Raw genomic sequence first — 15,098 nt, forward strand, 5'->3', positions numbered from 1 at the left:
CATGTGCCGCGGGGGCAGGTGCTGGGTGGGCACTCACGGGTTCTGGCATGGACGCCCCGGACCTCACTGGCCTCTGGCCCTCGCAGGCTTTGCACTGAGACCTTGTAGTCCCTGCCCGGCTCCAGGCTGTCCAGCAGCACCTCAGGCCGTCCCACCCGCACCTGGAGGGACATGGCATCACACTGGCTCTGCCCCTACTCCATCTGTCCCCACCCTTGCCCCTCCCCAGGCCACGTACCTCTCTCCCTTCCTCCTCACCCTTGGGGGAGGCTGGCAAGCACCGCACCAGGTACTGGGTGGCCCCAGCCGAGGGCTGCCAGGTGAGGCGGAGGGTCCTGGGTGTCACTGCAGCCAGGGTCAGCGCCCGAGGTGGAGAGAGGGGTGCTGGGGAGAAGCAACCATTGGGCCACTTTGAGAACGTGACACACACAGAGGCTACACCCATGAGCGAGGTGGCCCTTGCTCAAGCTTCACGAGGACTTCCTGGCCTCTGCGCATGTGCACGGTATCCCCCAAGGAGAGGCCAGCAGGGGGTGGCCCTCGCCCACAGGAGGGCAGATCCTGAGGCACTTCCCCAAACTCCACAGGGGCCCTGTTCTGGGGAAGCCAGTGCACCCTGCAGGTCTACTGGGGCCATCTGCCCGAGGGTGGGTGGGACACAGACCAGGTATTAAAAGCACCCCACAAAGACCACATGGTGCTGTTCCTAGGCCAGACTCAGCAGACCCAGAGAGGAGAGCACAGCAGCTGGGCAAGGGGCCGGTGATGCTGAGGGACACAGAGCACTTTCTGGGGGCAAAGGGGTGTACAGTGCCCTCCTGGAGAGCAGAAGACAGAGCGCCCTTCAGGACCAGTAAGACCTGCAGTGGACCGGAGAGGTGGTTACACAGCTCAGAGTGTGCAGCGGCAGCTTCGGCCGCCATGAATGGGTGAGCGGAGTGGCGCGGGGCATTCACAGAGCTGGGGAGAGGGGCCTGTGGCAGGGACCTCGGCCATGTGCCACAGGCCAGGCGGGGTGGGCACTGTGGTCAGGAGAGGACACCAGGGTCAGACAGGCCAGGAAGGAGCGCAGCCAGGACTGCCCACCATAGGTGCCAGGCCCTGGGGGGAGAGCAGGGGCCACCCACACCCACCCACCTGTGGTCACCAGGCCCCGCAGACCCTCGCCGACCCCGCCCTCATAGACAGGCAGCACGGACACCAGGTACTCGGTGCTGGAGGTCAGGTTCTGAAGCTCAGCAGACGCAGCAGGCCCCTCCACCACCACCTGAAACAGCACCCCCAAACTGGGCGGGGCGTGGTAAACGGGCCAGGGCCCAGAGCTGGAACACTGTTGCCTGAGTGTGGGCCTGGGAGCACGCCGAGGCCACCCCCGTGCTGCTGGGCCCCACCACTGAGCAGAGGGGCACAGGCCGAGGCACAGGCAGGTGAGGCAGTCAACAAGCCCCAGTCAGCCATCACAGCGGTCACCTGTCCTGCTGAAGCCACCTCAGGCCCTCAGCCTCGCCACCTCCGAGATGCTCCTACTCTGCCCTGCTCTGCCCTACGGTGCCTCACACACCCTGCCCCGTCTCTGCCCCCAGCTGTCCTTTCTCAGGGTGACCTGGTCACGTGGGCCTGTACTTCCAACGCTTGGCTACAGCTAGCAGAGCCCCCCCAGGTGTGGCTGGCCAAGTCCCTGGCAGCTGCCCCAGCTCTGCATGGGTGACCCCAGCAGGAACCCCAAGCCAGAGAAGCCGACACCGCTCACCTCCCGGTGGGCACCACCCCTGGAAGGCCGCCACACAATGAGGTACTTGAGGGGTGGCTGAGGAGCCGGGGTCCAGGACAGGCGGATGCTGGAGGAGGTGACCTGGCCCAGCACCAGGCTGCTGGGTGCAGGGAGGGCGTCCATGGCTGGTGCAGCTGGGGCTGGGGTGGCTGTGGGTGGAAGGCAGTGGTCTGGGCCCCAGGGGCACCTCCACTTTGCGAGAGCGACAGGAGGTTGCTCCCCTCCACCCTCCTGGCTCGGCTCGCCCATCCACTGGGGCCAGGCGGACCCTCCTGGTGTGCCACATGGGAGCCACGGCCCCCTGTCCCTCTGCCCCAAGCCCTGGGCAGGCCCAGCACCATCCCTGCTTCCTCACCGGGGGGCCTGCTCAGGCTCCGGCCCTGGACCTTCTGGCAGATGAGGCGGCTGAGCAGGCCAGACAGGGTGGCCAGCTGGGGGAAGTCCAGCACGTTGTGGATGGTGATGTCCTGCGGCTGGGATGCCAGGAGCTTCAGCTCAGCCTCGTCAGCATTCTTCACACCTGCTCAGGGGGGAGCACAGAGGTGCAACCAACCCTCTCTGCACCCCTCGTCCTGCTTGCACACAGGGGTGGGGCGGGGCTGCTGGAGTCACCAAGAGCCTGTGGGAGAGGGGCCAGGGCCAAGGGAGGCCAGTGTGCTGGAGCCGCCTCGGCCAGCCGTGCAGGTGCTGGGGCAAGTGCTTGCGAGGGAGGGCATCTGGGAGATGCCGAGCCGGCCCGAAATCTAGACTTCCTTCTGTGGGGCAGAACTGACGAGGGGCCAGTGCAGCGAGCGTGACCAAGGCCTGGAGGTGAGAGTCGCCAGGCGCAGGAGGCAAAGGGACAGCGGCCAGGCGGGGACCAGCTCCGGGGTCACAAGAGAAGCTGGGCCTGGGGACTTTGCAGATGACGGCAAAACCGGACACGTTCTGCAAGGAGCAGGCACACTGGTGCCAGGCAGGTGCCCAGCTCCATGCGCAGCTTTGCAGGGCAGGGGCTGACCCTCCAGGCACTGCAGGGGCAGACGCTGAAGCTCAGAGGACAAGCGTCGCCCGCTCTCCAGCGAGGTGAATCCGAGGTGAAAACTCTCATCTGCGGCCAGAGCCCACCGCTGTGAGGAGCGCCCAGGGCCCGCGCGGGGCTCACCCACAGTGAAGACCTCGACGTCCAGGTCCTTGAGGGTGCGCGCGACCGCGTGCACGTCGTCCTGGGACTTGCCGTCCGTCACCAGGATCACCAGGTGGGCTGCCTCCGGGCGGAGCCCTGCTGCGGGCTTCAGGTTCTGCCCCAGCACGTGGCTCAGGGCCAGGCCTTGGGAACAGAGGGAACAGGGTGACAGGCAGCGTCCAGTACCTCGGCCTCCGGGGCCCTCTCAGCAGCAGCTGCCCCCAGTGCTTGGCTTGCGGGTGGGTTCTCCATGTATTCCCCCAAAAGAGCTGGCCTGCCAGGCTGGGGACACCGGGGGCAGGGTGGCTCCTCCACAGAGGGTACCTGTGACCTGGCAAGACCACATCAGCCCCCTGGGTGACACCTCTGAGGCTGGCAGCCCTGCGGGGGGAGGGCTAGGCTGCAGCTGGAGGAGTGGCTCGTGTTCAGCAAGATCTCGGCAGAGGATGTGCTTTCGTCAAAGACACACAGTGGTTGTGCCCTCTGGGGAGCTGCGGCTGGGGCTCGGCACCCACAGCCTCACGCAGGTTTTCAGGTCCGGCAGGGCATAAGGGAGGCTGAGCAGCGGGAAGGGTCGAGGCTGAGATCTTGCTGAACAGCCAGGCCCTTGAGCACAGGGGACACGAACCTGTGAATGTGTTTCCTCCCTTGTAGCGAAGGCTGCGCACCGCAGCTAGCACCTCCTCCCTGGTGCGGAAGGAGTTCAGGTCCCACTCAGTCTGCGGGTCTCCGCTGTACTGCGTCAGGCCTAGGGGAGGGGCCAGGCACCAGGCTCAGTTTTCAGGGCTGTGCCTCCCTCAAGAGCTCCCAGGGCTAGGACCACATCCTGGGAGCTGCCCCCTGCACACAGCTGCCAACAGCAGCCTGGTCCCCAGGGAGACACACACTCACAGACCCAGGGCTCCCCTAGGGGAACCACCAGACTGGCCCCCAGGAGCCCCCCAGAAGCCTGCTATTCCAGCAGACCGGGCCAGCGGCCCTGGATGGGGCAGGGACGTGAGTGAGTCAGCTGGCTGCATGGCCCACTCAGGCCACACGCACTGGGTCCCCAGGGATCTTCCCGTCTGGCTGGGTGATGAGCCCCAGGAGGCTACCGTGCTCCCTGTCCCTTCCCTGGAGAAGGCAGAGGGGGTCAGTACCCACCTACTTGGACCCGATCTGGCCCAATTTCAAAGGGTGAGATGACGCTGGCCAGGAAGTCTTTGACCAGCTGAAAGTGGCTGTGGCCGATGCTCCAGGACCCATCCACAAGGAAGACCATGTCGGTGGGCACAGGGGGTGTGCAGTGGAACTGGGTGCCAGCTGGGCAGGCAGGAAGGTGGGGCGGGTGAGGCCCATGGACCCCAGAGTCCTCTGGGCCATCTGGGCCTGGATGCAGCTCCCAAAGGACCATCTCCCGGGACTTGGTAGGTGGGGTCTGCTGTTTGGGGGACCAGCAGCACCCTGAGGACATCGGGTCTCCCCAGGCTTAGAAAATCCCATGTGGACTCTGGTCAACAGTCTCAGCCTCTCTGAGCATTCCAAAAGAGGAGTGATGCCAGCCTGGGCTCCGGGGGCTGCTTGTGCCCTTGACAGCCGCTTGCCAGGTCTGCATGCCACCAGTGGCACAGCGCTGCCTTCCGGGCTAAGCAGTCTCTACCCCAGGCACTTCCAAGACGACCCCCGACAGATCCACTTGGGATGGGGAAGGGTTAGGGGCCACCTAGCAGCTCCTGGCGCAGCCTCACTGTCCCGATGGTCCCAGAGCTCTCTGGAGACAAAGCACCCTATCCGGTGGCGCCCCTGTGTCTGTGCACACACCGCTCCCGGCAGGCTGAGCCCCAGAGCCAGACTCCCGAGCATGGCCGGCGAGGCAGACAGCAACCTGGGCTCAGACAGCTCCCCCAGGCCCGCGAGAAAGAGGCTCCACCCTGTCCTTTGGGCCCCTCCTGAGAGGTGGTGCCCTTGCCTGTGCCCTCAGGGTCAGAGGCAGATCTTTCAGCTCTTCTGGTGGAGGAGGAGGGGCCTCCTCTGGGGACCCCAACCTGACCGGGAGGCACACCTGCAGAGAACAGCGCGGCCCCCTCACCTGGCTCCTCTCCCGCTCCAGCGGGGGCCACAGTGCGGCTCTGCCTCGTCAGGTCTGGGGTCTGCTGAGTGGGCTCCTGCACCCCAGAGCCCCTGGGCTGCTCCCGATCTGTGCTGGGCACCCCTGGAGTGGGCAGAGGGGGTCACAGCCGCCGCACCTCACCTCCCATACCCGGACTGGGGCTCCCGAGGGTGTCAGAGGCAACCTGGCCTCAGTGCCTGCACTGAGGGAGCCCAAGAGCTAGCCTCAGCTAAAGCTGCAGTCAGCCGTGAGGAAGGACTTCCTGGCTACACGGAAGAGGCACGGAAGCTCAAGGCCCCTCGCAGCAGCTTACTCTCACTCCACTCTGATCCGCCAGGAGCGAGCGCCACGTGGCTGGGGACAAGGGCGGCTCTGGGCTCAGGGGTCTGCTCAGGGTCTGGGCCCCCCATGAGGGAGGCGGTGGGCTTCGGGGCTGCCCCCGCTGGCCTCTGGCCACTCCTGCCCAGGGGGTTACTCTTCAGATCCTCAACTGCAGAGAGAAGGCAGGGCTGTCAGGGCAGGGGCTGAGCCCCTGGGCACGATCCCCGCCCAAGGGCACAGCTGTGGGCTCCAGGGAGGACCCCCACCCCAGGGCAGGAAACAAGACCCCGAGGCACCTCGGGCCCAAGCTGCTGGGGACTGAACCGCACTGCCCAGCCCCACCCAGAGGCAGTCACTCATACCAACCCTGGGCTGGGGTGGGAGAGCAGAGGACTCACTCACGAACTCCCGCCGTGCTAGCAGGATGGGCTCGGAGCCAGTGAGCTCGAATATCTGCAAGGTGTAGCCCTTGGCGGGGCTCAGGCCCCCAACGGTGGCCTTGGGGGTCTTGGTGGTCAGCATCACTTCCTGCTCTGAGTCCCCTGGGGATGGTGGGAGAGCTGTCAGGGTGCCAGGATGGGTGCACACGCATGTGCCTGTGCACACGCTTGTGCAGGAAGTGCCTCAGGCCTCCCCAGTTCCTGCCCTTGAGGCAGAGGAGAGAAGCAGGATGAGGAACTGAGGAGAGGATGGCAGGAAGGGGCCTTTCTAATGTGCCCCCAGGGGCAGCCACGTGCTGAGTACCCACGGTGCCCGCGTTGTGGCTGCATCATCTAAAGACAGAGATGGGTTCGAGCACCCAGCAGTGACCCCCAGGAGGACCCTGTCCTATCTCAGAGGATGGAGCCAGACCAAGTGACCCTGAGATGGAGCCAGGACCACAGCGGTTGGACCTGAGGCTCCGAGAGGCTCAGGTCCTGGAAGGGGAAGGAGGAGCCCACCCTGCACACTGGAGGGAAGCGGCCTCCGCCCTGCGCCGACTTGGGCTGGGAGACACCGGCGGGAAGGACCCTGGGCTCTAGGTGACCACAGAGCAGGGGAGACAAGAGTTTATGCCTAGTACCAGCGCTGCACACGTATGTATTGTGATGTTCACGACATCAATGCATCCACTTTATAGATGTGGAAATGGGGGCACGCAGGACCAGCCATGCAGCTAAGCAGTGACAGGACCAGGGTTTAGAGCCAGGTCTCCCCCACTCCTGACCTGAAAGTGTGAGTTGCACTCAGCACTGTGAAGGTGACCAGGCCCAAGGCTGCTGCCCTGGGGAACGGGTTAATGCTTTTGGAGAGCGGGTTCCTGGTAATCGGGGACTCTAACCCTTTCTCTGCCTTCACCCTTACACCATGTTATGATGAGGCATGGTGCCCCCAGGGGCTGACATCAGGCTCTTGGACTCCCAGCCTCCAGAACCATGAGCTTCCACTGTTTACAATGTACCCAGTCCACGGCGTCGTGTAATAGCCGCAGAGAATGGACTAGGACTGGAGCCCCCCTGCACAAGCAGCTATGATAACAGAAGTATTTCATGAAGTTAATGTAGACAGAGAACTAGAGTTCCCGCAAGGAGGGTAAGTAGAGGCTTGATGATGCAAGGTTCTGGAGCAACAGCCATCACATGAGCTACGTGTTCATAAACCCACTGGCGTGGTCATTAAGAAAGGGTCAGTGAATGCATAAACACCAAGCTGGTGGGGGACACGGACTCCTCGCCCCACACATACTGACTAACTTCACACAAAAGAGACAGCAGACGGAAGTACCTCTGGTGGCAGATCGGGGACTTCCCAGCACCACTGACAGACTCGTCAGCAAAGACTCTGAAACAGAATCTGACCAAACTCGAGGGATCTAACTGCAGGCTATCAGGTATGGGGGAGGGGCAAGCTAAATGGCACTACGAAGATCCCACTTTAGGACAAGGACATGGGCCTCTCGTTTCTTCTATAAGTAAAAGTCAAGGGAAAGGGACAGAAGAAACAGTTGCCAATGAAAAATTACTTGAGACCCAGGAACTAAAGAAAAAGTGTGGACTCTTCTGGGACCACAATTCCGACCTGTCAATTATCAAAGATATTTATCAGACAAGCCAGAAAATGGAAACACAACTAAATATTTCATGACAGTTCTAAAAGAACTTGGGGGCATAGTAAGGGTAGTGAGGTTACTTGTGAGTCTTTTCTTTTAGAGGAACATACAGAAATGGTTACAGACAGAATTAGATGATGTCTGGGATTTGCTTTATAATAATACAACATATGGCCAGGGTTGAGCAGAGAGACACAAAGTAATACTGGCCATATGCTGATAACTGTTGGTGCTAAATCTTTGTTAATATGGGGCTTCATTACATGGTGCTGTCTCCTTCTGTCTGTGTTTAGACGTTTCCAGAAAAGTCAGCTCAGGAGAAGGCATGAAAGGAGGAAACAAGAATGTCTAACAATGAGAACAAAGGAAAACAAATGGGAAGATTGTGGATTTAAAGTGGGTCAGTAATTTTGCTAATATAAATGGACAAAAGGTTTCAATTAAAAGACAAAGATTTTCTCAATGGATAAAAATAATTCCCAATGATATGCTGCTCAGAACGGAGAAAGGTTAACAGCGTAAGAACGGGAAAGGCACTTATCGCAAACACTACCTGCTGGAGCAGGGCTGACATCACAGAAGAAGGAAGCAATGGGAAGCAGGAGAAAAGAGCGCAGGGGCTCCCTCGCCCGGACGCGCCCAGGGAGCACAGGTGCCGCCATGAGCGCAAGGCCGGGCTGGGCGCCACAGCGAGCCCGTGTCTCAAAGTCCAAAAAAAGGAGAAGAGACAGGCTGAAAAATAATAAAAAAAATCAGCCTTAAGAATAGAAAGTTAAATCCAAAGAAAGTAGAAGGAAATTGAAAAGAGAAGAGATTAATGAAGTCAAACCAAACAATAAATGCCTTAACAAAGCGAAAGGGAGTTTTATTCAAAGACTAATAAAATAGATAAACCTCTAAACTGTTGAAAATAAAAACAGAGAAGACTTAAATAACCAGTAACAGGAATGAAAGGGGGTGATAACCACCGAGCTCACAGACATTTAGAAGGTCAAAACACTATGAACAATTTATGCCAAGTCATCTGAAAATTTAGATGAAACACAAAATCCTAGAAAAAACCAACTTACCAAAACAGACAGAAACTGTAGGAAATCTGAATACCCCTATGTCTGTTAAAGACCTGGACTCTAAAGCTACACACACCAGGCTCAGAAGTCATTCCCGAGTGACGCCGCATGCCTGTGTTTACAGTAACACAACTTACACGCGATAAATCACAAAAGCTGCCCATATGTCTGCCACTACACAAGTGGACAAAGAAGACATAGCACTTACATACAGTGTGGTACGGTGCTATAAAGGACAATTTTAATCATTTGTAGGAAAATAGATGCACCTGGAGACCATAATGTTAAGTGAGAAAAATTCAGATCCAGAAGCTTAAATATCACATGGTTTCGCTTATATGAGAAACCCAAAGCACAAGTAATTAAAGAGCAAAATAGGCCAGGTGTGGTGGCACAAGCCTGTAATCCCAGCACTCGGGAGGCTGAGGCAGGAGGATCATCACGAGTTTGAGACCACCCTCAGCTACACAGTGAGTTCAAGGCCAGTTTGAACTACACATGGAGACCTCATCTCAAAAAAAAAAAAAAAAAATGAAAGCAAAATGAAAGCTAGATACCAGAAAACAGAGAAACGGACCTTTTGCAAATGAAAAGGAAACCCAGAGACAGAGGAAGCGGAGGGAAAGGGGATGAAAAGAGAATTAAGATCTGTTATGTACTCTCATCAATTCCCCAAAATGAGTGCCATTATTATGTGGTGCAAGTAAACATAACAATCAGAAGAAAGGAAAAGGAGTAACAGAGCCGCACCCTGCGGTCAGCCTGGCCGTGGGCTCTGGCGTAGGCCGCTGGTCTGCACAGGGAGTGACTGCAGCTGAGCAGCTGAGGAGCAGCCGGCACCGGCCCTTACCTGCCATGGGCTTCACCTGCACCAGGTAGCCGAGGCCGGCCCCCCGCGATTCTCTCCACTTCATCTGCAGCCGGTCCTCAGGCAGCACGGCCAGCCTCAGGCGACCTCCTGCACAGCCAAGACGAGGCATCAGGAGGACCCCACCACCGTGACTCCTCCTCCATCCCAGCCAGCTATCCCCAGGACCAACCCCCAAGGCTGAGAAGTCCTGCCCCAGTCCTGCCCCAGGACCCTGCAGGAGGCCAGCCCCTGCATGGTGTCTGAGAAGGCCATGGTCCCATGGCAAGGGCAAGACCTTGTGGACTGGCCTCTGGCCCCCCTTGGGTTCCTTGGTGACAGGGCCACCTGGCAGCTACAGTGGGAGGAGCCTCATGCCAGCCCAGGGGGCCTCTTCTTGCCTGGGCAGAGTCAGCCTGAGGCCAAGGGCAGCCAGCACCTTTGGGCAGGAGGGGCCGGGACATAGTGCTGCTGACCTGCGGGGCCTCGGCAGCTGCCTTGGCTTTCCTAGCCGGGTGTCAGAAAAGCAGCTGTGTGGCTGCGGACGCCTCACTGCTCAGGTCATGCCAGGCTGATGTCCCGTGGCACAGCCTGGGTGAAGAGGCCGACAGGAAGCACGTGTGTATGTGCAGCGGCTGTATGTTCATCCATGTGCATCTGTGTGTGTGTGTGTGTGTGTGTGTGTGTGTGCGCGGCCTCAGCCCTCGTGCTAGGGTGGGGGCGCCTGCTGTGGTGAGGGCCGGGTGCTGCCCTTGGCCAGCTGGGAGGAGCAGAGCCAAGTGGGGGCCCAGCCTGACCTCTTGGGAGGCTTCCGGGCTCTGGAATAAGGGTGGCTATTTTTGGAAAATGGGGACAGAGAGGGTCTCTTCTGGCCACCCCACTGTGAGCTGGGGCGCAGGGAGAGAGCTGGGCTGGAGAGCCTGAGACAGACACACGACCCATTCAGAGTCGAAGCAGCTGAGCAGGCTCCGGATGGGGCCCAGCTGCTCAGGGAGGAACCGCTGAAAGGCAGGAATGTGCTGGGGACGAGGAGGGGGCTCTGAGGGCCCAGCGTGGGCAGGACCCGCACTCCTGCCATGAAGAGCCTTCTGTTTCTCCACTCGGCTCCGACACACTGGGGTGGGGGCTTCGGGAAGGCTCCACTGCGGTGCCTGCCCCCTCCCCCTCCTGCAGCCGTGCGGCACCTCACCAGGGCCATCAGCCACCCCAGCCCTTCGTGGGGCTCCACAGATCCAGCAGGCACCCATGGCACGGGAGCCTTAGGCATGCTACTCCTGGCCAGGAAAGGGGACACATTTGGCTCTGTCTGTTGTAAAATTACTTTGTGACTCAGCTGAGACTGCCAGGGGTGGCTTCCTTCTCACTGACACCTCTGCCTGGCACCCCATTTCAGGTTATCCCAGGCAAGGAGCCTACTCAGATGACAGGCAGAGGATAGCTCGCCAAGCCAAGTGAGAGGACAGGCTGGAGACAGAGCAGTCTGCTGGGACTCCAGGCCAGACCTGGGCTGCACGGTGGGCAGAGGCATCTGTAACCCAGACAGCGCCAGCCCGATGGTGACCCAGTCACGCAGATTCAGACAGGGAGGAAGTACCACCAGGAACGAACGCTGCTCCATGGCAACCCAGATGTGCCAGAGAGGGCCACAGCTGCCCAGCCCAGGAAGCCAGACCACGGCACACACAGAGAGTCTACTCCCCTCGGGAGAAGGCCCCCTTTCCAGGGTCCACCCAAGCAGTCTCCCCGGGACAGTCTCCAGCACAGCCCTCCCCATCACAGCAGGGTGACCCTGGGCCAGCACTATCAGAAGGAGGCCCGATGGAGGTGGCCCCATCCCACCCTGTGAGACCCCAGCCAACCACAGAGGCTTCGTGTGGGCAGGAGAGGCAAACGAGCTGAGCTTTTCCCGGCAGACAGGAGGAGTGCATGGGGTCTTTCTCCACTCAGATGGGAGAGGCCTTTGTGGATAAGAAAGCAAAACAAAAGCGAAGACTACAAGGCCATAGTCTCACTGAAAGCCGTGAGAGGATGGCACAGGAGCCAGGCAGATGGCGCAGGAGCCAGGTGTCTCTCTGCTCTGCCTGTTTGCTGCTTCGTCAGGGAGGTTCTCTGTCAGGCAGGCATCCAACCCCCATTTCCTTGGCTAAGGGAAGGCCAAAGCGCAGCAGAGGACCCATCTCTTACCTTGTCCCTGCCCATGCGCCAAGATGGCACCCAGCCACAGCCAGAGGCAGAAGCGGAGGTCGCGGTGGCCCTGGGGGTTCATGCTGTGCAGCCTGCGGAAGGAGGGGCCGCAGCATCTCATCTCCTGCCCACCTGGTCTTTCCCCTCCCAACCAGGAAGCCAGCGCTTCCCATCTGTGGGCCTGCCCAGGGCCCCAGGCCTGTGACCTCTGTCAGGGGGATCCTGGTGTTCCTCTGAGGGCTGCTACCCTCTCCAGTAGATGCACACAGCCAGGGGCCAGGGGGTGACTCCAGGGTCAGGCCCCACACAGGTGGTCTCAGGCCAGGCCCCTGCTCCACCTCTACCACAGCACACACTGGGTCCTGTGCCCTTCCAAGCTGAGCAAAGGTCAAGTGTGGAATTCCTTGGTGGAATTCCAGTCTGGGCACCTGCAAGACCCCCCAAGCTCCTTGTCCAGTGTTCTGCATGACTTAGGACCCCTAACCCACCCATCAGAACAGAGCCCCCCCGCTTCCAGCTGTGTGTTGCGGGGTGACCCGCTAGGGAACTAGCCTTCCCCAGAGAGGATCCCACCCAGTGGGAAGCCTGCCAGCAGTGCAAGTCAAGGCCCCTGGTGCTGGTCTGGCAGTGAGCCAAGGCCAGGAGACCAGGCACAGGCAGCCTGGGGGAGGGCACTATAGGGAGTTACCCGATGACCAGAGCTACCAGGTGAGCGCGCAAGCACTCTCCCAGGACCTTGCACCCTCCTGATCATACTCTGAAGCTGGACACCTCTCGTGATTATAGCTGCAAACACAAGCCCCTCTACTAGACGTCCACCCTCCTGTCTCCTATGATGCAGAGACCCCCACAGGTCAGCGAGAACACGGGGCAGCCCAGTTCTTCCACTGCACCCTGGTCCTGTGGGTCCTGCGCCTGCTGCCCACATAGGAGCTCAGCTCCTGGCTCAACCTCTTGGAAAGGTCAAGGTGGTCCTCAGACCAGACCAAGTGGTCCTCCGGCCCCTTCGCTACCTAGCTAGACTGCAGACAAGTCACCAACCTGCTCTGAGGACGCAGCGCTCACTGCTCAGGGCCCTCTGGTCCACTCTGGGGCTGTGGCCACAGGATGACCGGGGCTTATGAGAGGCCCCTCTCCTCCCACGTCACTGCCCCGCCCACGCCACAGCCCCTCCCCTGCCCACTGCTATGTTGGGGACATCCGATGGGTGACAGCAGTCCCAGCAGGATGGACCCCATTACACGTGGCTAAGAGTCTTGCCAGAGGCAGCCTGGCCAAGAACCTTCACTCCTCCCTTCCAGAGGGCATACCCAAAAGAGGAGCCCGCAAGGAAGGCCACTGGGGGACCAAGGCCCCAAGCGTGGCCCTGGGCACTAAGCTGCAGAGTGCTTGGCCCTAGGGGAATCGAGTCTACTCATTGTGAACAGACTGGAAGAGTACCTGGGCCTCACCTGGCCTCAAAGCATAGACTCCCCACTGCTGTGAGCCCCAGGACCCCAAATCTGCCATGCCCCAGTGGCTCAGGCCCACTGTACATTCCCTACCTGACAGCAGGGTGGCTACTGCCCCAATCCAGCCAGCCCAGTTCCTAACCCTCCACAGGCTCCACCCAGGCCCCCTGCTGCACCCCACTGGACCCCAGACCCTCCCATGCCAGCCCTACCCAGTCCAGGGCCCAGAATAAAGCCCCACCCACCTAGTACTGGCCCTGCCTTGCTCCCAGCCTCAGAGGAGCCCGCAGGACTGGGGCAGTACACCACCACCTCTCCCCGCATGCCTCCCTACTGGGCCCCTTGGGGACAGAGACCCTTCCCTGTCCTGGGCCATGCCCATGGCAACAGCAGCTGCTGGGGTGCCTGATGTCCCCTTCTCTGAGCCGGGTTCCCTGAAGCTGGGACACTCCTGCTGAGTGCCTTTGCTGGTTGACATCTGAAAGGATCATGTGTGCCCTGGTGTCCACACCAAGGATGTCTTGGAGGTCAGTGCGGCCCTGCACAGCCCGCCTCTTCTGATGTTCACAGGGCTGCCCACCCTTCCCTGTCTCGTGCTCAAGGACCTAAACAGACCTGCCTTTGCCTGGCAGACGTTACTGCGGAAGTGTGCGCAGCCTGAGCTCGCAGGCACCTGGGAATGTGCACACTCACATCCATGCACGAGCTGGGGTCAGTGTCCATGGCACTCCTGGGACTATGAGCCCTGTACAGTGATGGGTCACTAGAAGGGCTTGCTGGTTAGGAGTGACCACACTGCTGAACTCTACCAGGTGGCTCCTAGAAGTCCGTCTTAGAAAACACCCTGAAAGGGCAGAGTTGGCCTTGCAAAGTCCACTGGGTAGGCCAGTGCCTTGGGCAGGGAATTGGGTGGAAAACTGCAGAGGTGTTTGAAAGCCAGACACCTCCTGGGGGTCCAGTGGGTGGTCAGCTGGGCCCCTAGAGCTATGGAGGGGTTCACTGTCCATACTCCACCCTCAACCACTTGGCCCAAGGGCAACACCAGGCTTCAGGCAAAGGGACTCAGGGACCACACTGCACCCAAAGCACACTGGGCCTGGGCCCGGCACCTATACTAACCTGAGACAGGGCGCCTTCTGGAGACAGTGGAAACAGCCGACTCCAGATCTCCATGGGTCTGTCCTGACTAAGGTCACCCGACATCAGAACACAGCCCCGACCCCTCAGCATCCTCTGTGCCACTGCCCACATGGGGTCTGAGTCATCTTTGGAGAGCTGCCCTCTCACCCATGGCCCTGGTATGCCAGAAGCTACCGCCTGCCTGCCTGGGACCTGGGCAGAGGCCACTGGTCGCCTCCTCCTGCTGTACTTCCTGTACCACCTACCTGGCTGTGGTCACCCAGGGGAGCCACAGCTGCTCAGCTCTTGGGTTACACAGCCCCAGAGGACCCAGCTCAGAGTGCATGCCGGGCCTCCCAAGGGGATGGGGGACCAGTGGACCTTTCCACAAGGCACTGAGTCAGCCAGAGCATCGAGGCTGCTGCACCTCCCAGGCCCTTTGCTGGTCCCTGTCCACTCACATCCACAGTGGAAGTGGCCCTTCAGTTCACCAGGCGGCCGGTGTTCCCACGTGCTTTACTGGGATGCTACTGGCAATGCCCCGGGTACAGGACTAAGGACCCAGCAACGACCAGGCTGCACTCTATCCCCGCACCACTGTTTGCCCTTTGCTGAGTGGTCTTGGAGGGGACCCACAATAGAGCAGGACTCAAGCAGTCTCTGTGCGTGCACGCGGCCAGGCCATTCCCCACATCCTGGCGGTGGCTGCCCGAGGGCGCCCTATGCACTGCCCATCCAGGGCAGCTCTCCCCTCCTCTCAGAGTTCAGCGACCAGCTAAGGATGGGGCTGTGTCCACGCCAGCAGAGGCCCCGCCCACACTGTCTCCTGAGCTTTTCACTGTGACCTGCGCGGGCTTTATCGGTCCTGTGGCTCTTCTCACCCTGACCTCTAACCTGGCCTTCTGGGAATAAAGCCCAGGAGTGACCTCTTCCTGATGCCTGGCCCACCTACGAGGACAAAGACCCAGGAGGCTCCCAGATCTGAGGCCTGG

At 60.2% G+C, this 15,098-nt stretch overlaps 1 protein-coding gene across 8 annotated transcripts in view; it reads right to left on the reverse strand.

Annotated features, from left to right (window-relative positions):
• Col20a1 (collagen, type XX, alpha 1) overlaps positions 1-15,093 on the reverse strand; it is a 31,326-nt gene extending 16,233 nt beyond the window's left edge. For 3 of the 8 annotated variants that reach the window (XM_013507455.1, XM_013507452.1, XM_013507451.1), the window contains exons 1-13: positions 11,537-11,701; positions 9,356-9,463; positions 5,745-5,888; positions 5,339-5,515; positions 5,005-5,127; positions 4,080-4,238; positions 3,565-3,684; positions 2,916-3,080; positions 2,127-2,291; positions 1,751-1,920; positions 1,138-1,267; positions 239-384; positions 38-161 (exon numbers count right to left, since the gene is read on the reverse strand). In XM_013507455.1, the coding sequence (XP_013362909.1) occupies positions 38-161; positions 239-384; positions 1,138-1,267; positions 1,751-1,920; positions 2,127-2,291; positions 2,916-3,080; positions 3,565-3,684; positions 4,080-4,238; positions 5,005-5,127; positions 5,339-5,515; positions 5,745-5,888; positions 9,356-9,463; positions 11,537-11,657 (1,852 nt within the window). In that variant the 5' untranslated portion in view covers positions 11,658-11,701. Of the gene's footprint in view, positions 1-37; positions 162-238; positions 385-1,137; positions 1,268-1,750; positions 1,921-2,126; positions 2,292-2,915; positions 3,081-3,564; positions 3,685-4,079; positions 4,239-5,004; positions 5,128-5,338; positions 5,516-5,744; positions 5,889-9,355; positions 9,464-11,536; positions 11,703-12,577; positions 12,623-14,106 lie in introns of those variants that run through there. The other 5 variants (XR_001231982.1, XM_013507457.1, XM_013507454.1 and 2 more) reach the window with 4 other exon arrangements.
• Positions 15,094-15,098: the final 5 nt, after the last annotated feature.

Source organism: Chinchilla lanigera, unplaced genomic scaffold (assembly GCF_000276665.1).
Source record: "Chinchilla lanigera isolate Chin_1 unplaced genomic scaffold, ChiLan1.0 scaffold00127, whole genome shotgun sequence".
In the NCBI taxonomy this organism is placed as follows: domain Eukaryota; kingdom Metazoa; phylum Chordata; class Mammalia; order Rodentia; family Chinchillidae; genus Chinchilla; species Chinchilla lanigera.